Below are 22,510 nucleotides of genomic sequence, written 5' to 3'. Positions count from 1 at the left end.
ATAATCATGTATTCTTCTTACAAAGTCATGTCGACTAAAAACAGTCAAGTAATGACTTAAATACAAGCGAAAACATTTCCCAAGTATTTCCGGACACAGCTTTAATCTAAAAAGATGTCCCGGGTTATAATACAATAACACAGCCCACACTTACGTTCATCGTCCTGTTCCTTGTTCCTAATGAGCTTTATCGCATTGGCCCCGCTTGACTTGTCATGCTAACTGGCACACTTATATCCATATGTTCCACATGAGCAAGCAGAGGGGACAAGCTGGGTGGCAGAGCTGCTTTCTCAGTTACATCGCAGAGATTTACAGCCAGCAGCAACAGCAAGTCATCCTAACTTCGTCTCTGCAGTGGATGTAGACTGCAATTAGTCTTGAGATGTGTTAACAGCATGAGCTTGTTTCATATGTTCCAGTGAATCAAAAGTTGAAGAGGGACTTTAATGTTTAAAAGGTCCATGCAAGAAGTCTGCGGTAACATGGGATTCTTGGAAAAAGGGCATCTACGTTTTGAAATGAATAGAACTGGGAATAAAATGCAATGGCATGGCTTTTCAAGTGTTTAAAGGAGCCATATCATGCTATGATGAGCATGTGTGCTTTGAGAGCAAAGGTGGGTGCAATTATGATAAAATATTACCGTTGACCCTATTGAGATGTAATTTATCTTAAATATGTGTTATTTTTGTCAGTCTGAATATATACCCGGAAATGAAACTCTGAGCGTACTTCCACCCAGGCCTTATCTGACTAAGCTACGCTCTACTACAAGAGCATCTTGGGCCAGCTTGCTGTTGTATCGGCCTTGGTAGTCCAGTGGTTAAAGTGGCTACCATGGCACTCTAACCACTGGACTACCAAGTCTGCCACAAAACAACTTTTGCCTAACATACACACTCTGTGGTGGCCATTACATGTGTCTTCGTAGACGGGATGCATGGTGTAACGTTAAAGAGCAAATTGCAGGTTAGAGACTCCCATGAACCAATGTTTAGTGAAACATAATAGAAACTCGTTTTAAACATTTTTTTTTACACATACATAAAATATTTAGGGTTTTAAGAATAATTTTTGTGAGAAAGTTTTTTTTTTTTGGCCAAACCAAGTGACGTCAGCTGAGGGAGCCCTGTTAGTTTAATCCAGAGAAAAGAAACTTCAAATGTTTACAATTATACTCATGATGGACCAAAACCATAAAGTTAGGAGTTTGCTGCTCGCCCCAGAGAGCAGAGACAAACCAGAGGAAGAAACCATCGGCCAAAGCAGAGATATGGAGGAGGAGAAGCAGCGGGTGGGTTCATGATGCTAGCTTAAACTCGTGTGCTAACATCACAATATTGTACAGATTACCATCATTTACCAGACAATTAAAATAATATTGGTCAGTTAATATAATATAAATATTAATGAGCGTCTGTCAGCTGTCTCATACTTGTTAATATCCCTTCACGTATCGTAGTTTAGTGCTTAGAGAGGAGGAGAGATCCTCTCTGATCCGGAAACCCGTGGACTCGATGTCCAGACAGGCTGGAGTTGGTACAGCCTTCACAAACAACAGTTTATCAAAATGAACACAACCCAACACTAGTAAACACACACTGACTGGATAACATGAGCTCTCTGCCCTAAAACTAGCCACTCTCCACACTGAGCTGAGGCAACCTAGCTTCTAACTCCCTTTGGTTACGTCAGAGGTTCAGATTTAGAAAAAAGAGCCTTTTTAGAAGCTCTGCTGAGAAAGGACACTTTCTACTCTGCTGTTATGGATTTTACAACGAAATATCCACAATAAGCTTTTTAAATAATATTGTTTGGACAGAATTTTATATGAATTAGAAAAAAATTTAACCTGCTATTTGCTCTTTAAGAAAGGCATGTAATGCCTAAAGGTCATCAGCCATCTTTATTAGCTGGAGAAACAATGTGTTTTCCAAACCAAAACAAATGCTGTTTAAAATCATCTGTCTGTAAGCAAGCCTTGGCCTGGGAAACCGTCATAACAAAGTTCCTCTCCTTTTTCCTTATCTCTGCTACAAGTCACCTTAATAAACCTTAATAAAAGAATCATATGCTTTCTATACAATTGTCTTATTATTTTACAGGTTCATTACAATCATAGAACAATGAGTGTTTGACTCAAAGTGAATTTAATAAGACTTGAGTGCTTGAAAGTGAGGATTGAATAAAAAAATGCATATTGTGGAAATGCATTCTTTTAGATCTTAAATACACCAAACAAATCTACATGAGTTAAGGATGATTTTATTGTCAGTCATCACATATCAGTAACAATGGCAGTATTATCATATTTAGACCACATAGTAAGTGAGATAGTCTCTTAGGAACCGAGGGGGAGCCATTGACATATACATATATATACAATGGGTTTCCATAGCCTCCAATAACACGTTTTTGAAGATAAACGGGAGGTGGCCACCACCGCCATTTTGACCGTGTCAAAGGTTCCGCCAACCCCAGACAATTCCACAAAAAAGGGAAGAGGGGTGTAGCTGAGGGTGGGGCTGAAAGGCTGGGATCAACTGACGACACCTGGTCGAACTAGCTACAAGCTAACCTGAAGCTAACCCAATGCTAACGCGGAGGTGGGAGCTAAGCTAATGGAGGTAGCAACCTAGCTACAACCAGAGTTAACTGTGCACAACACCAGAGCTTCTGAGTCAGAGATACGCCGGGCTGACCGCTGTGCAAAACCGGGTGGAACACAGAGGTCTCCGAGAGCTCCACAAGCCGGCAGCCGCACAGCAGACAAGCGCAGCTGCGAACTGAGATGCGCAGAGCTGCCGCTGGGGAGAACTGGGTGGAAAGGTTTCCATCCCAGAGCTCCACAAGCCGGCAGCCCGCGCAGCACACAGAAGCCGCACTCAGACAGAGATGCGCCGAGCTGCGGGGAGGGGAGATCCGGGTGGAAAACATTGGTCTCCCGAGAGCTCCACAAGCCGATAGTCGGAACCCAGCTCCACCAACATGTTATATTTCAACCCATTTTCTAAAGTGCAGCATTATGTTAAATGCACTGGGTTTTACCCTATTACATTTAAATTTCATGATTAAACAGTACATGTTAAAATCTAAGCTCAGCTCAGCAGTGACCTAAAATACATACTGTAAATCCTCTAATACAGGCCCGGGCCTGTATTTGACTCAAACTCATCAAGCTCCAGGCCTTTATTGGAAGGAGGACCAGAATTAGAGGCAGGCCTCAATTTCTATTTGAGCAAAATGAACTAATGGTTTGCTGGAGTTTTTGACAATTAAAATTGTGCCCATATTTTCAAAGTTAAACACATTTCTTTTAACAACGGTAGTTTCTGCTTCAGCCCTCTCCCCCCTCTACCTGCGCAGCGGCCGCAAACTCACTGATGCGCCTGCAGCCTCTCAGAGTTCCTGCTGCTCTAAACATTAAAATAATTATTTCATTTTCTGTTCCTCAGTTCTGATTACCTTCAATGGTGTCTGTTTGTTGCAACCACCAGGTACAAAAACTAACTTGTTTTTATTTGACTATTTTTCTGTCCTGCCTGTTTATTATCTTCCTGCATCTCCTCTCAATCCTAAAGAAAAACTGCTACCTGGCTTCATATATATTCACCTTATGAGTTACCTTTGAACTGCAGTTCTAAAAGATCTACCGACCGCAAAAACAGCGGAGTGCTTGCTGGCCACATCAGTTAGGTGCGTCACCGAGGACCAAACAGGTGATGCGCCCTGATCCACAGCAGCGAAACGCATCAGGCACAAATAAAAGACAGAAAACATCAAAGGAAATGAGCCGACATGAACGATCGCGTGTTAAATTAGTTTTTGAGGTAGTGACACCTGATTTGATAATGTTACTGTGGCCGTGCTCAGGACGCAGATGTCTGGAGCGCGTCAACAATCAGAGCTTTGCATGCGCAAGCTGGTTAAGGTTAGGATGGGGTGAGGGGAAGGTTAAATTGCAAGAGAGTAAAGGTCACAATTTGGTTAAATGTCCGTTTTACGGCGGGTGTCAGTACCGACGCTCTGGCACAGCGCGTTGCCTCCCGACGCGCAGGAGCTCATCACCTGCTGACAGCAGGCTGCTGTCGTTTCCGTGGACTGCATCTTGCCGGTCATTATCACGTGACAGCGACAAGTCGATGACAGGCATAACAAATCACTATAGAGCGGTGAAGTCGACTAGTGACTAGTTCATACAACCCCTGCTACTGCTCCCCAGAGTGTTCTGCAGCATAATGAGCATGTTCTCTTTGTAGTTCATATCAAATTTTCGCCTCCTCTTTGTCTCCCCACGGTTAAAGTTACCCTCGCGGTCTATCACTGGCAAATCAAAAGTGAGACGGATGACACAACCGCCCCTTGTACTTGCTTGTTACCACATTCCACCTGGCCACAATAAAAAAACGGCCATTATTCACCTCCGCGGACTCCGACACTGGCCAAAATATGATACCCGGCAGTTAATTAAATACAGGCTAATATTAGAGGATTTACGGTAAATATAATTTTACTTACCGAAAAAAATGAAGTGGAGACTCCTTGGACGCTCTATTAGTGCAATTAATAACACAGCAAGTCATTTTGTCCAACAATTGCACAAATAATATCCAAACAGGAACGCACAAACGGCACAACTAATGGTCTAAGTTGAGAGACTGAAACTGACGGAACAGTTTCCAGGCCAGACCGAGGCTCCACTGAGGCCTTTCCACGGAGCTAGCTCTGTGGTCACGTGGGTCGGATGTTCATTAATTATACAGAATTTTAGGCTTTTAATACACTTAAACAGAAGAGTGAGAAAAAATTCACCCCCCTCAGAGTTGTCATGAGTGTAAACTAGATCATTTAAACCAAAAACATGTTTATTTCTGCTGTGAAATTGGTATTTTTAACATGGGAGTCAATGAGGATTTGCTCGCTTCTGACACCAGCCCCCAGCGAATGAGGGTGGAACTGCAATTTATTTCACTTCCTCATTGGCCTCAATTTCTGTCCCACATTGTGGGGAATTGGGTGGAGCAGATGATTTTGATAATGCCTTCTACATTTTTCTTGGTCTCTGATTGGTCAAACACTGACCTTAAAAGTTAGAGATACATTCTATTCTAAAAGTTCCAGCCAAAATGCTAACTGAACAGCTTTTGTAAGATAAACTGAACTATTTTAGCAGCACAGAACTATTTCAGCAGCACAGAACCAAACTTTAGGTTACTGTCGTAACCCCGGATCTCTGAGTAACATGAGTGAGATGTCTCACTATGGGATACGCCCCTCCGCGGATTCCTCAGAAGCACTTATCTCAATACGCCAATCCTGATTGGCCAGTGACCGTGACATACGCGTCCCCCTGCTACTATAAGTAGCAAGCGTCCCAACGTACGCACTATTCAAGATAAACACCTCTTCTCGCTTGGCCCAGCAAGAAGGGTTGTCTGGTGAGACATCTCACTCATGATACTCAGAGAACCGGGGTTACGACAGTAACCTAAAGTTCTCTTTCTTAACATTCGTTTCGATGTCTCACTATGGGATATGGAGACTCCCGTATTGCCAGACAGCTTATCCAGCGATCACCAACCTACAGGGATACGTCTTGGCCCGCCAAAGACCCCACGCTCAGAATCGTGTGAGTCATTGCAGGGACCGAAACATCAAGCTTATAGAAGCGTGCAAATGCAAGTGGAGAAGCCAAACTTGCAGCAGTACAAATCTCCTGGATTGACAGCCCCCGAAAAAGGGCCCAAGAAGCAGACAGGCCCCTAGTAGAATGGGCCCTGAGCCCAACAGGTGCCTGAATGTCCTGACAGGAGTAAGCCATAGAAATAGCCTCCACAATCCAGTGGGAAAGCCTCTGCTTTGTGACGGGTTTCCCCTTACGAGGCCCACCCCATGACACAAAAAGCTGGTCCCCCCTGCGAAGGTTCTCCGTCCGATTCACATACTCCTTGAGCGCGCGAATCGGACACAGCTTGTGCCACCGCTCCTCCTCAGGAGAGGAGAAGGGTGGTGGGTAGAAAGCTGTGAGGATAATAGGAGAAAAGGAGCCCACCACCTTAGGCACAAAGGCAGGGTTGGGCTTCAAGGACACCTTCATGTCACCTGGTGCAAACTGGGTGCAGGATGGGTGCACAGAGAGAGCCTTTAAGTCACTAACTCGCTTTGCAGATACCAAAGCCAGGAGTAGCACCACCTTAAGAGACAGGATCTTAAGGTCCAGGCCGTCCATAGGTTCAAATGGAGGCCCGGAGAGGGCCGACAGCACCAAGGACAGATCCCATGAGGGCACCAGGGGTCGAGACACAGGGAGGAGCCTGCGTGCGCCCCTCATGAAGCTACACACCAGGGGGTGTTGACCTGCCAATTTCTTCCCAAAACCCAAGTGTCGGGTGGAAATGGCTGCTAGGTACACTTTAATGGTGGAGAAAGCCTTCTTCCCATCCAACAAGTCTTGCAGGAAAGACAGAATGACGTTCACTGGGCATTGGAAGGGTGAGACCTCCCTGCCCTGACACCAGGCTTCAAACACCCTCCATTTACAGTCATATAGGGACCTAGTGGAGGGGGCCCTAGCATTCTGAATGGTTCGAATGACTGCCTGGGGCAGCTCTGCTGACACTAGCCCGCACCCCTCAGGGGCCAGGCCCACAGGGCCAGCCGTTCTGGATGAGGGTGGAAGATCGAGCCTCCCGCTTGGGACACCAGGTCCCTGCGAAGCGGCAGTTTCCAAGGTTGGCCCTCCAGGAGCTGGAAAATGTCCGCCACCCAATGCATGGCTGGCCAGTATGGGGCCACCAGAATGAGAGTGTGGAGCTGGGTTCGTACCCTCAGCAAGGTGGGTGGTATCAGGGCCACTGGGGGAAAAGCGTAAAGCAGTCCCCGTGGCAAGTCGTGCGCCAGCGCGTCCACGCAGAGTGGAGTGTCTCGGTCGCGCAGAGGACAGTGAGCATTCTCCTTGGAGGCAAAAAGATCCACTACGGCTGTGCCGAACCTGATCCAAATCTGTTCCAACACTGCTGGATGCAGGCTCCAATCCCCGTACAGGGATGTCCCTCTGGACAACAGATACGCCCCCCGATTCAGAACACCCGGGACATGGGTGGCTCTGATTGAGAGGAGATGCCTGCTGCACCATAGGATCAGTCTGCGTGCCAGCGTGTGTAACCGCATGGAGCACAGCCCCCCCTGGTGGTTTATATAAGCCACAGTCGTGGTGTTGTCTGTTCTCACTAGGACATGATGGCCGGAGAGAAAAGGCAGGAAGCGCCTCAGGGCCAGAAAGACCGCGAGGAGTTCCAGATAATTTATGTGTGTCCCCCAGGGCTCTCTGCTCCACACACCCCTGACAGAGCGACCCTCCAGGAGCCCACCCCCCCCCAACCTGACAGGCTCGCATCTGTCGTGACCACTTTCCTCATGAGAACCAACCCCAAAGGCACCCCCTGTGCCAAGAGGGAGGGGTGACGCCAACAGCGGAGCGCCGCGATGCACGCTGCAGAGACCGTCACCCTGCGCGCTCTGTGGCGCACTGGAGAGAGACCCAGACAAGCCACCCAGCGTTGAAAATCCCTCATGTGTAGACGGCCGAGTGGTACCACTGAAATAGCCGACGCCATGAGACACAAAAGCCTGAGGCATAACGCAAACCGCACCGAACTGTGTAGGCGGAACCAGACCGCACAAGTGAGGGATCACAACCAGTGTGTTTGATGCTGTCTCCTCTCTGGACCGTGCCAGCAGGAGCCAGTCGTCTAAATACGTGGCCAGCCGAATGCCCCTCCCTCTCAGAGGGGCGATCGCCGCCTCTGTACACCTGACAAACACCCTCGGGCTCAGCGAGAGACCGAATGGGACCACGGTGTATTCGTAACCCACTCCCTGAAAGGCAAACCTCAGAAATTTCCTGTGTGGAGGGTACACGGGAATATGAAAGTATGCGTCCCTCAGGTTGATTGAGGTGAACCAGTCGCTCTGGTGAATCAGACGCAAAAGGGATGAGAGCGTGAGCATTTTGAATCTGTACTTTCTGAGGCATCGGTTCAGGCCCCTCAGATCCAGGATCGGGCGAATCCCGGTCCCTCCCCGCTTCGGGACCAGGAAGTACCTGGAGTAGAAACCGCTCTGAGAGCGATCGGGAGGCACAATGCATATCGCTCCCTTCTCCAGCAGGGAGGAGATTTCTTCCTGAAGGATGTGAGCTGATGTCCCCTGGGCGTGGGAGAACACTATGCCGGAGAATCGAGGAGGAACAGAAGCGAATTGGAGCCTGTAACCTCTCGAAATAGTTCTCAGCACCCAACGTGAAGCAGAAACCGCTGTCCATTCCTCCATGTGAGTGGAGAGCGGTGACACAGCCGTGACACACGGAGCAGCAGCTCCCTCCAGAGGTTGTGGGGCAGCGGTGCTCGTGGCAGCCACTGCGCATGCGCGGGGGCTTTGTGCTTTGACGGCCCAGGCGTACGGGGACGACCCGTGGCTGGCGGGAAAGTTCGCCAGGGGCCGCCCCCGCCTGGAACCGCTCATGGGTGACATTTTTATTGATTTTTGCTGCACCCTTGACATCTTGTCTGGATGCGACAGCGAACCTTTTAATGCTCCTTGAGCGTGACATGTTTGTGAAAAACAATGTGAGTGCTTGTGACGTGTGTTTTGAGCCGGCACCATCAGCTGCACGTCCTGGCCCCACCCTGGACCGCTCGGGAACTCTGCCGGAGGGGTTCCGTGAGGGGGGGGAGAAAGCACCAAGGCAACATCGAACAGGAGGAGCTGGCGAACGGGGAACTGCCAGCTGCAGCGTCGGGAGGGAAGAACTCAGACAGGCTTCCCTCTTCTTCCTCCTCACCTGCTGACCGCCGTGTCTGGTGGATTTGCCCGGCGGCGGAGCAGCTTGGTTGCTGGATCCCTGAGGCCAAACTGGTCGAGGCGCTGAGCCCGAAGGAGCTGGTTGGACAGCTTGAGGCTTCGGGCGCTTTGGGATCCGGAACTGAGGCTGGGCTCGGGCAGCTGCCTGAGGCAGGTTCGGCCGAGCCGGTAGCGCCGGTGAGGGTTTACGGGGAAGGCAGAGATGAAGGGCTTCATCCTCTTTCTTTTTGGCCACACACCGTTGCTGCATTGATGCCAGGGCAGAGCCAAAAATGCCTTCAGGCACGATTGGCATGTCCAAAATGTCCTCCTTCTCTCTCTCAGAGAGGTTGGTGAGGTTCAGCCATCGTGCACGTTCTTGAAGCACCATCATGCCCATAGCTTCAGCCGTAGCCTGGACCGTGCAGCACTGCACACGCAGGCAGATGTCGGTCAGTACGGTGATTTCCTCCCACACCTCCGGGTCCGGCTTCGTATTCATGTCCTCACAGAGCTCGGCTTGGTACGCCGAGAGCATGGAGGAGACATTCAAAGCTCGGACCGAGATGGCGGCAGCCTTGTACGCCCTCTCGTTCAGCGCCGACTGGAAGCGGTCCACCTTCGCAGGGAGAGCGGGAGGCCTGGAGGAAGTCGCCGAGAGCCATGGGTGCAGGTGGGCTGCAACCAGCGTTTCCATCGGCGGCATGCGAAGCATGCCAGCCTTCTCCATCCCTTCGAAGTCCAGCGAGGAGGCTCCTTGGACAGGAGACCTGGAGCTGAACGGGTGTTTATCCCAGGAGGACCTCACTTCTTGGAGTAGCTCCGGGAAGGCGGGGCTTTGCCGCCCTTGTGGTCTGAGGCAGCTTCTTTCCCTCGTAATGGGATCTGACAGCCTCAGTGACCACGGTGGGCCAAGGGATGTTGAGCCTGGTCGCAGCGCATCGGCAGACTGACTGCATGTCCAGGTGGGCGGCCGGAGAAGCCGCTCCATCCCTGGGAGAGGACAGAAAGCTAGGCATGGAGGCCTGAGCGATGGGGAGAAAACCGTCATCCTCCTCTGAAATGAGGAGTTCCGAGGTGTCCTCGTCGTCTCCGTAGTCCAACTCCAACACGTCCTCGGCGGGGTGGCTCGGACCGGCCAGTTCGAGCTGTGAGCCCCAGCTGAGTTCGGCACACGGTTCCGGCTCCGGGAGGACATGTTCGCTGGCGTCCCCAGGCGGTGGCCCAGGCGCCGGCAGGCAAGGGTCCTTCCCCGACAGGCTAGCTTGGCGCACTAGCCGCCGGCGAAGGCTCTTCAGGGTGAAGCAAGCACAGCTCTCACATGATCCGGGGACTTCCAATGCCAGCTGGGCGTGTTCCAGCCCGAGGCAGCTCGAGCAGACCCTGTGCGGGTCTTTGCTTGAGATTTTGCTCCCACAGGTACAGAGGCGAGCTCCTGCGCCGTCGACTCCTCTGGTGGGAGGAGCGGCTTCCATGTTGGCTAACTGGTGTGTTAGCACAGAACGAACAGATGCACTGGAGTGTGAAGCTGCTCGTTATGCCCCAAGCCTATGGTGAAGGTCAGGACAGAAGGACGGTAAGTTAACGTTCGGCGACGGAGAGAATATTAAAAGGCTCCGTCTGTGAACAGTTGAGCTAACTTACCTCAGAGATAAGCGACCACCGAAGCGAGAAGAGGTGATTGAATAGTGCGTACGTTGGGACGCTTGCTACTTATAGTAGCAGGAGGACGCGTACGTCACGGTCACTGGCCAATCAGGATTGGCGTATTGAGATAAGTGCTTCTGAGGAATCCGCGGAGGGGTGTATCCCATAGTGAGACATCGAAACGAATGTTAAGAAAGAGAACAACCATTACGTAAGTCTTAACCTGCAACAACTTCATCAGACGCTAACCTGTCAGCCTCTAGTAGAAGCTGACTTCTACACCAGGGAGTCCTCAGACCAGCGGAACTGGCTTCAAGTGACCTTTGAATACCCCAGAAGTCCAACCACTCCTCACTTTTGTCGAGACAGACTTCGATTTGCCAGCTGGATCTCCCAGGAGCTCTCAACATGGGTATCATAGACCCTACTGGCATTGGATGGGTTATGATTGATTAGTTATCAATCAACATCACTTAATTCAGCCAGAACATTCTTATAACTCGAGACTTCACATCCTTCCTAAGATCATGTTTAGTTAGTTTGTTATTGTCTCAGTTGATATCATCTTGAATAATCATTTACTTCTATTATTCTGTATAATCAGTAGTCATAGAAATATAGTAAAACATTTTTATAAACTATATTTTCGCTTCTGTGTCAAAATATTGATGTGTTGGTTCCCTGGCTACCCAAAGTTCCCATTTCCAGAGTCAATCAGATATTACAGGTCCAACAATATTACTAATTCATATTTTTTGGAACATTATATTTTGTTTGATACCTTTCCTATTTTATTGACAGTTTGTTAATCGCAACCACTTACAAAACATTATAATGGTTTTTATGACTGCTCTGTCCCCAACACAGAAGTAAGTTTCAGAACCGAGACCACCAGCTTCAGGGAGAGGATAAATGCCTGAAAAAGTAGTTTTCAGAATTTTCAAAGTAAAATTCTAAATTTGCAGTTGATACAGGAAATTGCATGAATGCAGCCAAAAATGAGGTTGGGTTGTTTTTATGACGAAATAACATTATCACACGATATAAAGCTGAAAAAGTGGATTTTCCATGATATAGCCCCTTTAAGTAGAATTTATAATGAAGTTAATGTAGTTATCTAAAACGGCTACTTATACATTTAAATGTTACATAAACTATATTTAATTTATTAAGGGAAGAAAGCTACCCAACCTGAACCAACACAATTTAAAATCATGATTTAAATATGATTCATTTTTACTATCAACCCTTGTCTGAGGAGCAGTGGGTTGCTGTTTGTACAGTGGCTGGGGAAAACCTTCGAAATTCAGCATCTCGCCCAAAGATCCTTAGACACGTGGCCTGTTTGTGCCTGGGATCAGTCAACTGCTCCAATCAGCCAAATTATTAGGAAAATTTAGATGAATTTCAGGAGCTGCGATCAAGTCAAATTACTGCCCGACTTGTAGAATTAAGAAACCATTTAGATAACCCAACTGACAACATGAAAAATGCTAAACAATCTCAAAAAGCAACACATCACACCTCATTTAAAAAAAAATTCTAAAAGAACATTGAAAACGCTGCAGGCCTTGGTAGAAGTCAAGTAACATTAGATTAGTCCACCTTTAGTGGGTTCACTGATGAACCATTTTACTTATTTCTGAAAATGACCAGTCACTCCAACTTTCACACGCAGACTTAACCAACGACTGTAAAAATAATAAAGATGGACAAATCCTCCGTGACATCATTTTTTGGTTTCTGAGGCTTAAATGTGTAGTTCCAATTACCACCACCACCACTGCCGTGCCACACGTTGACAAAAATGGGCAAACAGGTAGAGCTGAAAGGCAAGCTCTCAGGATCTGAGTCCATTATTCCCAGCTACAAGATAACTTTAGTATTCAAAGTTTGCGGGTACCTTTAGCCAGAAAAACATGGTTGAGAAACTTCAACGTGAAGCACGCATCAACTTACCGAGCAGCCGTTTCTGTGGTCTCCCTCATGAAGCTCCACAAGCAAAAAGCACAGCCTCGGACAACACCAAGCTACCGAAGGCGGGCGCCCAGACTGCATGAGCCCACGCTCCGCTCCTCAGCAGTGGCTGGAAATCCACTGGGGTGGGTTGGCAGAGCCGGGCAGCCACGGCCCGCTCCGATCCAGGGAGACAGTACCAAGTCTCCATTCCCCCCAACTACCAACATGTCATTCAACCAAGCAACCATGCAGCTTGGTTATTTTCCTCAAAATAAGCAAAGAGGAATATAAATGACCCCATTTTAAATAAAACATACAACTCTGGGTTTGTTCTTTGTACGAGCCGTTTTTCTATTTAGCTCTCAAAATTACAATTTCTAAGCAAACAGACCACCAGGAAAACAAACAGTAAATGTGATGTCACATAAAGCAAGGATGTTATGTTCTCATTTTCAGTACTCGAGCAAACATGGCTTAACAAAGAACATTTAACAACTAAAACTGAACAAAAGGTAAACACTGTAAGAACGAAGCATAGAGTGTACCAAATAAATACAGAATAAACTAAGTCAGAAAGTAAAAGAGGCTACACTAACACCAAACGGCGTGCAAAAACCCATGCCATGTAACATCCGTTTATAAAACACAAAACTAAGATCAACACATCAAACAGGGGCATTATTATGAGTCAAATGTAAACAAAGGAGCGTGTTTTCTGTAAAAATAAAAAAGATCTCTAAATGAATATCTTAAATGTTTAGTTTCAAAGACATCAGATAAATAACTAAAATCACAATAAATGCTCGGAGTTGAGATTCACATTATTATTGCCAACACTAACGTTTCCCACATCCGACAAGTTTGATTCAAAACAAATCTCTCAGGCAGCAAAGCTCTCCGCCATGTGGCTGGAAGGCACCGATCGATGGAGAGTAAGTCCTCTGGCTCTTTGCTCTTGAATGTCAGGAACAAAACCATCAGTCTTAGGGATCTCCTCAGGACTGACTCTTCCCTGTCCACTTGTTCGTCATGGGAAAAGTCCGTTTTAGTATCAGCCTTGCAGTTCCAATGAAAGGATGATGCTGTGCTAGCAGGGAGGATGTTTAAGAGTTTGTGATTCTTTGTCTTCAAAAGTCAAACGTGTCTAAAAATCCTCCTCACAAAGATGTAGGGGAGCTCAGAGCTCATCGTGGTTCTTAGTCAGGTCCTCTCCGTAGTTGGTGGCCTGACTTCCTACAAACATGTTCCAGTTCTCAAGGATCTCCTCTTTAGTCAGCTTCTGATCCTGTAAGGATAAAAGAGGTGAAAAGAAATTAGGAACTTTATTAGAACGTGAGACAGATGACAATCACCCCAGCTTTTCACCGCACGCAAATTCATCCGTGAAGCATCTTACACAGCTAACAGACGTAGCAATGTGTGTGTATCCACCAGGCATGGAGTGGCGTGTCTTCGATGAATCATTCAGCTAAATTTAAATGTTGGGTCCATTTTTTTTTTTTTTTTTTTTTTTATTTTACACAGTGCACTTTCAGAATATGTCAGGAGCAGCAGTTTAGATCGGGCCAGACAGGAAATCAAACATGGTAGCAAATTAAGACTTTCTAGAACTCTGGCAACTTTCAAAATAAAAGTGCAGATTTCCAGTTGCTTAACTAGTAAAACTGCCAGCTGCCACTTTTGTTGCCGATTCATGTCTGAAACGCTTCTGGTGGTAAGGTATGCAACGCTAAGCTCGTGGGGGATTATGAGCTTATTATGTTACGCGCCAATTACGAATCCGGTGGAAAGCCGGACCAAAAAATGGAAGTATGAAAAAAAAATCATGAACAGCGTAGACAAGATCTCCAAGTGAAGAGTCTCACCTTGTCAGAGTCCGACTCGTACACGAGATGTCTGGCCTCAGCCTGGGCATGGTCGTAGTCCTGAGGCATAATCCACTGGCGGATTTCATCCTGGTCCATTTTCCCATCTTTGTTCAAGTCTCGGAAGTCAGAGAATTGCTCCCTCTCCGTCTTTACCCAATCTGGTTCCGGACCTCCATCCTCATGTGCAAACATGTCAGCTTCAAACAGAACATTCTCATTTTAATTTGTAAAACTTGTGAGGCAACTTTTAAATGTAATATAATTTTTACAGCTCTGTGACAAATACGTGATTATTCAAACCAATTTGCAGATTACATCACAGCTACCAGAAGCCTTCAAACCTACTACTGACTTCCCTGTAAGTCGTTTACTTAATTTGATTTAATTTCCATTAATTTGCAGACTCACCAATGTACTCATCCTCGTCCACATGCCCATCGCCGTTCTTGTCAATGTCCTCCAGAGTTTCCTGCATTCACAACGAGTTAACGACGAGATTAAAAAAGGGAGACACAAGGGTCAAGTGTAGCTGAGCTTTCACTGCAAGGACCCAAAGAGAAACTTCTAGCCCGGGGCTGTAAGTGAATGAATGTGTGACGGTGGACATGCAGCCGAGTTGGCAGACTTGACACAACAATTACAGCATTGCTGATGAGAGCTAAACCCTTGGTAATAAAAGACCAACAACATTTTTCAGCAAATAGTTGGCGAAGACTGGACATTTTTCTCATTATCCCCTTTGACTTGATTTAAGTGGTCACATTAATTTATTTCCTAGAACAGAGGTATTCAAGTCAGGGGGCCGGTGTCCAGCACAGTATAGTTTTTTTTTTTCCAATCAGCAGGTGATTAACAGGCTTCGGCAGAGCCTGATGAGCTTCTGTACAGGTGACTCAACCACTGAATCTAGAAGGGATGTGTATTGGTGACATTCAGGTGATAAGATATGTATAACGATACAGGGGCGACGGCACGTTGCATCACAATATATTGGGATACATTCAGCCAGACGATGAGCCATTTTTAGACTGAAATTATTGTAGGAAAATTCAATAAACAGTCCAAACTGATGAGTAACATGTTTAACATGATATCTGAACCATAGCAGAAGGATTTACGTTTCAGTGGAGGAAACAAAACCCATTGCACACTGCTGCCAACTAGCGGTCAGCTATTGAATTGCACCAAAAAATAAACATATATAAGAAAATACAAATTTTTCATGTAAATTCTTTAAAACATTTGATACACAGCTTTTAAATATTGATATAATATCGCAGGAAAAAAATATCGCAATATATTGCCATATTGATATTTTCATACATCCCTAGAATCGTGTTTGAGCAGAAAAAAAAAACCCACCAAAACATGGTGGACACTGGCCCTCTAGGCCCGGAATTGAATGCCCCTGTCCCAGAAGAAAACAAATGCATGCTTACAGTAATGGTTCTGTTTGGGAAATACGCCTGCATGCAGCAACATGTGGTCTTGTTGGAGAACACATTCTTCTGCATTCTGCCCACAGAATGGCTATCACCACAACCACAGTGGCTACGGGTACAGCCAGTGTGCTATGAGCATAGCAGTTGACTGCTATGACCACAGCTATTGTTCTATGGGCAGAACACCACACAGCCACATTAGCGTAATGATGGAGCATGAGTTCGAATACACCAAAGACATTCATTAAACATGAAATATGAACAAAGTTTCAAATATGAACACATTTTTCAAGTATTGTACTTATAAACTGCCAAAACAATGCTTAAGTGTTGATTTGTCAAAAAACCTTTAACGTAAAGGAGTCCATCCAGGCAGTGGGTGATGTCACAGCAAATCATAGCTATAGCCACTGGATGTTCTCATAGCTACGGGATAGCAGCCACGGCCATTTGTGGCTACGGGCACACCCTCGTGGCTGTGGCTACAATCGGAGCTTGGCCTGCCTCCTTAAGATTTCATTTCAAGATCCTGGTTCTGGTCTATAGGGCCTTACATGGACAAGCGCCATCATACATTGGTGGCTTTCTCAGTCCTTACACCACCAGCAGGTCCCTGAGGTCCAGTGATCAAAGCCTACTGGTTGTGCAGCGCACCAGGCTACAGACCAAAGGTGACAGATCATTTGCTGCTGTGGCCCCCAGACTCTGGAACTCTCTCCCCCTGAGCCTGAGATCAATGGACTCAGTGGTCTCCTTTAAAAAGCAGCTGAAATCTCACTTGTTCAGGCTTGATTTGGTGTGACCTCCATCACCTTCTCCTTATTCTGCTCTCCCCACCTATTCCACCTTCCTCAGGATCCACTAATTTCCCCCTTTCCTATTCACTCTCTATCTTTAAATATTTTAATCACAATTGTCTTTTTTGTGCTCATTTTAAATCTATTTTAATCAATTTCTAAATTGTTTTTTATATTTTACATTTGTTTTTGTGAAGCGCCTCGTGATTTTTATCTTGAGAGGCGCTATAGAAAAGATATTTTATTCTTCTTCTACGGATGTAGCCAACACTTGTCAGCAAAGGTAAAACCAAATCTCTACTACTGTGTTCAGAAAAGAACCATATAATGAAATTAGATAACCAACACTGAACGAACCTAACAAAAGGTGTAAACAAACACGTCTACCAATTTTTTAACTCCATTAGACTGTTGTAAACTTAGCTTCCTGTACGGAGGAAGCTCGTTAAAATGGATCAACACAGTGGATTTAATACGAGTTTTAAGGAACTAACTGGGTGGAGTGAGGGGAGATTGAGAAAATACGGAGCATTAACAGTCAAACACAACTACACTCACCAGCACTCATCTGTGCGAGTGCGACAGCTGGAGGGCTGAGCAAATAACCTGTAAGATAATTCAAATCATCATGCTAGATCAGCCTCTCTCGTCGTGGTGGCAGACACCGGTTTCTGCCCACAAGGAGCTGATACATGAATAAATAAATGTAATAACGATCATAATAAATCTCACAACACACAAAGTTGTGAGATTATTTTATTGAACTATTTAGTTTGTTGAGAGTTGTAATATTTTAAATCCTTTACTGACAGCAGCAACATTTAAGCTTCAGTCTCCCTTTTGACTGCAGCATGTAGATGTAGATTCTCAGTCATCCTGGACAAGATCGTCTCTCACCCCGGGTTTCCACGGGAGCCGTCAGCAGCACGTTACTGCAGCAGCACGTCTTGCTCGCGTAAGCTGCTGCTTGGCCCTTCCCACGAGACACGAAGCAGCAGGGGAGCAGCTGTCACCGACCGAGCACGAAGTCACACGAGTGACTTCGTCAGTAAACACAACAACAAGCAGGAGAAAACTACAACATGGTTTGTGTTTTATGTTCTGTCCGTTTTATAATTGCCAATACGGACCTGAAAAACAAAGGAGACCGCTAGCTAGGTGGTAACTTCTCACGGGGCCACACAGTTAGTAACTTTTTTTTAAAGTAAAGCAACCGGAAGGCAGTACGTTCTTTATTCTGAAAATCGCGGGAGCTTCTCTCCATTTCCGCGTCCGATATCCTGTCTTTCCTTCCCCAAAAATGTCGAACTTGACCCGTTTCAGAGGCGTCGCGCGTAGAAAATAGAACCGGCGCGTAAAGGCCGCGACATGCTGCTCCTGAGACGCGGCCGACTCGCGCTGCTGACAGCTCCAGTGGAAAAGGTAAGAGTTTTAACTGAAATCAGCTAGACCTTTCTGGTTATCTTGATGTTTTGCCTTTCATCCTAGAGGCTTCTTCAGCTCCCATACAGTGGTTGAGTAGGAGGCTTGTGAGTTGTGCTGCAAGACTTTTCTTTCTTTCTTGACACAAGTTTTATCTAAATAAAGGCGACGTTATTGTTCATAGAACTGCAATTCATGTTGAAGTTTGGATTGGTCAGCTGGTTCATTTAAAACATCTAAAGTTAACTCTAACCTTTAAAAGAATCTGAATCGCTCAAATTCAAACAATGCCCAACCCTAACAATGATGGTTTTGGATAAAAAGCTTTTAAATGTTGCTCACGAGCCAGATTTCTGCATTTTTACCAGATGCATGTGACTGAGCACCAATTAACCAACAGAATAATGCACCTTATCACATATCAAAAAGAGCTTGCGTCTAAACGAGAGCACACAGAAGCTAAAGGCCAGACGTTAAAACAGAATTCTGTTATGTGAACATGTGTGTGTGTGTGTGTGTGTGTGTGTGTGTGTGTGTGTGTGTGTGTGTGTATAGTTGGCACTTAGCGGGACCACTTCATGTTCCTGCTAGAACTTACACAACAAGCTGCATCTTTTTAGTGGTTCCCTATTGTTTCCCACAATGGTGACACACACAATTAACAGCTTGTTTTTGCATCAAGGATGAAATATTATGGATAATGTGGAAAATGGATGACACGTATTTCAGATTTAGGCTTTTTGATCTGGCACTGTTCAGCAAAACCAACAACTGAGCAGTTCTTTGGTAACATCCAGCGACAACATAGACATGAGATTAATAATTAACTCTGCCAAATGGGTGGTACAACTTTTATGAACACAGCAGCGTAGTGCATCTCGTTTGCCACGCCACTGTTCCACAAAACCAAATTTATATTTAAAGATCGAGTCTTAAATGGGCTAGTCAGCTCATCCCATCGGACTTGCTCCAGAAAAATGCAGAATCTATCATTTCTGGAACCAGTTAGTTTCATAGGGAGGATGTCCAAATGCAGAACAACCGTTGAGGAGGAGGGACTACACTTAAATCTGTTCCTTTAACCAAAATCTGTTACTGAAAAGACATTTTACACGAGTAATGTTAGGAGACCCTTCAGAGGCTTACCAGCACCACTATAGCCTTCATGTGTTCAAACTCCTCAGGGTGGAGGAAGGCCATGAACTCCTCCCTGTCTGCTGCCAAGTCCCCGTTCAGATCAGCTTCTTTAAACCTCCTCTCGTCTCGAGGAAGCATCTTCTTGAAGCTGAACTGATCTTTGTCGTCCTCAAACTCTTCCGGGTTAGCTGAGGAAGGTAGAATAAAACCAGGTTACTAAGAGGCTTCTCTGACGCAACAACAAAAATAGAGACTGAGAGGCGTAGTAGTAGATACCCAGATAGTATCCATACGTAGCTTGCTTGTACTCATCCCACGAGATCTTGTTGTCTTTGTTCAGATCGTAGTCCGTCCACACCTTCGCTACATTCTCATAGACGTAACGCTTCTGTACCCGTTTAATCCAAGCCTTGAGCTCGGCTGTCGTGATGAAGCCATCTGCGTCTCCGTCTATTCGGTCTATGATTTTTCTAAGTGGGAGAAGAGAAAAGAATAACATGTTTTTCCTTGCACAAAGGGTAAGGTGTCAGTAAAGTGTCAGATTTGCCATACGACTACGATTTGGGCAAAGTGGCATCAATGAGAAGACTCCTGGAGGAGGAGGAGGAGCAGACAACCCGGGTTTAGTAAAATCAGCAGTGTGGTGTATTCTTGGACTTGTGCTGCCACGTTGAGACATCTCAGGGTTCCTCCCAACCCTCAAAGAAGGAAGGAGGAAAACCCAACATGTGGCAAAAGGTGCCAACTTGTCACTGAATTCTGAGACAGCTGGTGTGCAGCTCTGTCATTACCGTTTACAACACGTCTCTGTTTGAATTGGCCTCAGATCATTTTGAGCATGTACATCTTTCTGAAGCACGGGTTTAGTTTAATTGTAACCTGTTACAAGCAGGAGTAAGCTAGTTTATAACAACAGCACAGCAGCAGGATTAGCTGCCCTGTGTCAGAGCAGAAGAGCTGTGGAGGTCTCGTTTCTTACCCAAGTCTGTCTTTGCTCTCCTCCGGGGTGAGTTGGTCAAACGTCTTGGCCTCCTCTTTGCCCAGAAAAGCCTCATGGTCGTACTGGTAGCTCTTGTTGTCTTCGTGGGCTTGCCGGACCAACTCTGGGTCTTGATAGAGAACTCTCTCTTTCCGTAGCGTCGGCTTCGCGTGTGCCGAAGAGGCGCAGAGAAGCGCAGCGCACATCAAGAAGAAGCTGAAGCCAGCCATCAGTCTGAGGCGGAGGCTGACCTCTGACCAGCTAACCCAAAACAGGCCTACAACAATGAATGCAACAGCTAGCAAGAGACAAAGGTAGCCGCTTCCTCTTCTCGGACGTGCTTTGCGTTGTTATTCAGCAGCGTGGTCCGAACACCAGAACTGAAACAAGCACCTTACTCTAAAATAAGTCCCTGAAACACCTCCAGTCCAGTACGACCCACAGTTTGAAGAAATCCTGTCCCATTTCCTGAGGGAAGGACGCAACCACGTAGAGCGCGCCTGCCACTTTACGTACAGCCAATCACAGCGTCCGTTTTAATACTCGGCGCACCCTTATCCAATTGCAGGATCGCTACTGTTGGTCTGGAGGGTTTGCGGAACATCAAAGTAATTCAGGCGCCACGTTGCAAGCCGACTGATGCTGGAGAGCGGCTCAGAGCATCCTGGGCTGTGTGACAACGTGTCGGAATGAAATGTTTGTGGATTCATTCACGTGATGTAAAAACAGAGATTCTCAAGTTCCTGATCCCTAATTACTGCTCCCCCAAGAGGTTCCTGCCACCTGATGCGTGCTTTTATTATTGGAGGCAACACTTAGCAAAATTATTATCCCTCTTTTAGAACAAAACGGAGAAACTGAATAAAATGTAAAGATTTATTAAATCATTCACATTGTTTTTTTTCTCATTTATTTAATTCAAAATCAAAACAAATAAAACAAACAATAAGAAAAACATAACAAAAAATCTAATTTGAACGAAAAGGAGCAGAATGAAGAAAAACATCTTATAATTTCTGCCCCCTTTTCCAGTAGAAATAATCAATTTATATATAATTACCATTTGTCAGGCACAGATTCATTTTAAACTTTTTCCTGTTCTTAATTCCAGAGCGATCATGATCATTGATTTAATTTACATTTTCATAATTATTTAGTACACTCAATTTGGTAGATTTTATGAATATATTATGACAGAGTTTTTTTAATTTCCCTTTTAAGGTTATTCCATAATTTAACACCATTTACAGATATATTCCACTCCTTAATTTTAGTTCTAAATCTAGGTTTTGTAAACACATCAGTTTCTTTCAGCATGTAATTACTAGTTCTCTTTTCAAATATCCCCTGAATGTTTGTTTGCAGAGTACCTAAATTGGCTTTATACATGGTTTGTATGATTTTCCAGTCTTTTAAATCATGAAATTTCAGTAATTTATATTTAATAAACAATGGGTTTGATGGATCGCTACAGCCACTATAATTGATGATTCTCAGAGCTCTTTTCTGTAAAATAAATAAGGGCCGTGTATAGTTTTTGTATGTTGCTCCCCAGATTTCTACACAATAAGTCAAGTATGGAACAATCAGTGAATTGTACAATGCCAACAAACCAGAGTTAGTCAGTAAAAACTTGACTCTATGCAAGAGCAAGAGCTACAATTATTGGGTTTTCCATGACAAGTCTTCATCAATAAGAACTCCAAGAAATTTAGTTTCTTTTACTCTTTGAATTGCAATCCCATCTATTTCCAATGACACATCACTGTTCTTTTTATCATTAAACAGTATAAAATTTGTTTTATTAAGATTCAGTATCAATCTATTTATATCAAACCATTTTTTAATTTTAATCAGTTCATCATTTCCTAAATGAATAAACATAAACATAAACACTTTAGCCACCTCCTCAATATTTGATCCTGAGTAAAACAGTGCTGTATCATCTGCAAATAGAATGGTACCGAGTGTCTTAGATACATTTACCAAGTTGTTAATAAACAAAATGAACAGTTTTGGTCTGAGGACCGACCCTTGTGGCACTCCACAATTAATTTCACAAAGATTTGATTTATGGTCCTTTGTCTGAACAAACAGTTTCCTTTTTTTTAAATAAGTTGTAGCCCATTGATGAGCCACACCTCTTATACTGACTTAATTTTCGAAGTAACCCTGAGTGACCAATGACGTCAAAAGCTTTTTTCAAATCAATGAAAACACTAACAAAGTCATTTTTATTGTCAATTGCTGTTGATATTTTATCCGTTAATTCCATTATTGCCATTGCTGTGGAATGTTTAGTTCTAAACCCATATTGTTCATTGTTTAAAATATTATTTTTTCGATGAATTTATCCAACCTTGATACAATTACTTTTTCCAATATTTTAGAAAACTGTGGAAGCAGTGACACCGG

The 22,510-nt window shown here is 45.2% G+C and overlaps 1 protein-coding gene across 1 annotated transcript; it reads right to left on the bottom strand.

Moving 5' to 3' along the window:
* Nucleotides 1-12,899: 12,899 nt before the first annotated feature.
* rcn1 (reticulocalbin 1, EF-hand calcium binding domain) lies at nt 12,900-20,540 on the bottom strand. Its single transcript, XM_015954051.3, has 6 exons — nt 20,096-20,540; nt 19,393-19,586; nt 19,126-19,304; nt 14,727-14,787; nt 14,316-14,515; nt 12,900-13,735 (listed from the first exon to the last, which is right to left on the bottom strand). Exons 1-6 carry the CDS (start codon nt 20,323-20,325, stop codon nt 13,628-13,630), a joined length of 972 nt encoding a protein of 323 aa, XP_015809537.1. The 5' UTR covers nt 20,326-20,540; the 3' UTR covers nt 12,900-13,627.
* Nucleotides 20,541-22,510: the final 1,970 nt, after the last annotated feature.

The sequence above is a fragment of the Nothobranchius furzeri genome, chromosome 9 (assembly GCF_043380555.1).
Source record: "Nothobranchius furzeri strain GRZ-AD chromosome 9, NfurGRZ-RIMD1, whole genome shotgun sequence".
NCBI lineage: Eukaryota > Metazoa > Chordata > Actinopteri > Cyprinodontiformes > Nothobranchiidae > Nothobranchius > Nothobranchius furzeri.
The sequence above is the reverse complement of the archived record's forward strand: the minus strand, read 5'-3'. Positions and strand labels throughout refer to the sequence as shown.

Excerpts from the sequence above, each read along its gene's own strand:
- rcn1 (XM_015954051.3), bottom strand. The coding sequence starts at position 20,325 with ATGGCTGGCTTCAGCTTCTTCTTGATGTGCGCTGCGCTTCTCTGCGCC. Across the intron at positions 19,587-20,095 it reads GAGAGCAAAGACAGACTTGG|AAAAATCATAGACCGAATAG; the intron begins GTAAGAAACGAG and ends TCTCCCACTTAG. Across the intron at positions 14,788-19,125 it reads TGAAGGCTATAGTGGTGCTG|GAAACTCTGGAGGACATTGA; the intron begins GTAAGCCTCTGA and ends TTGTGAATGCAG.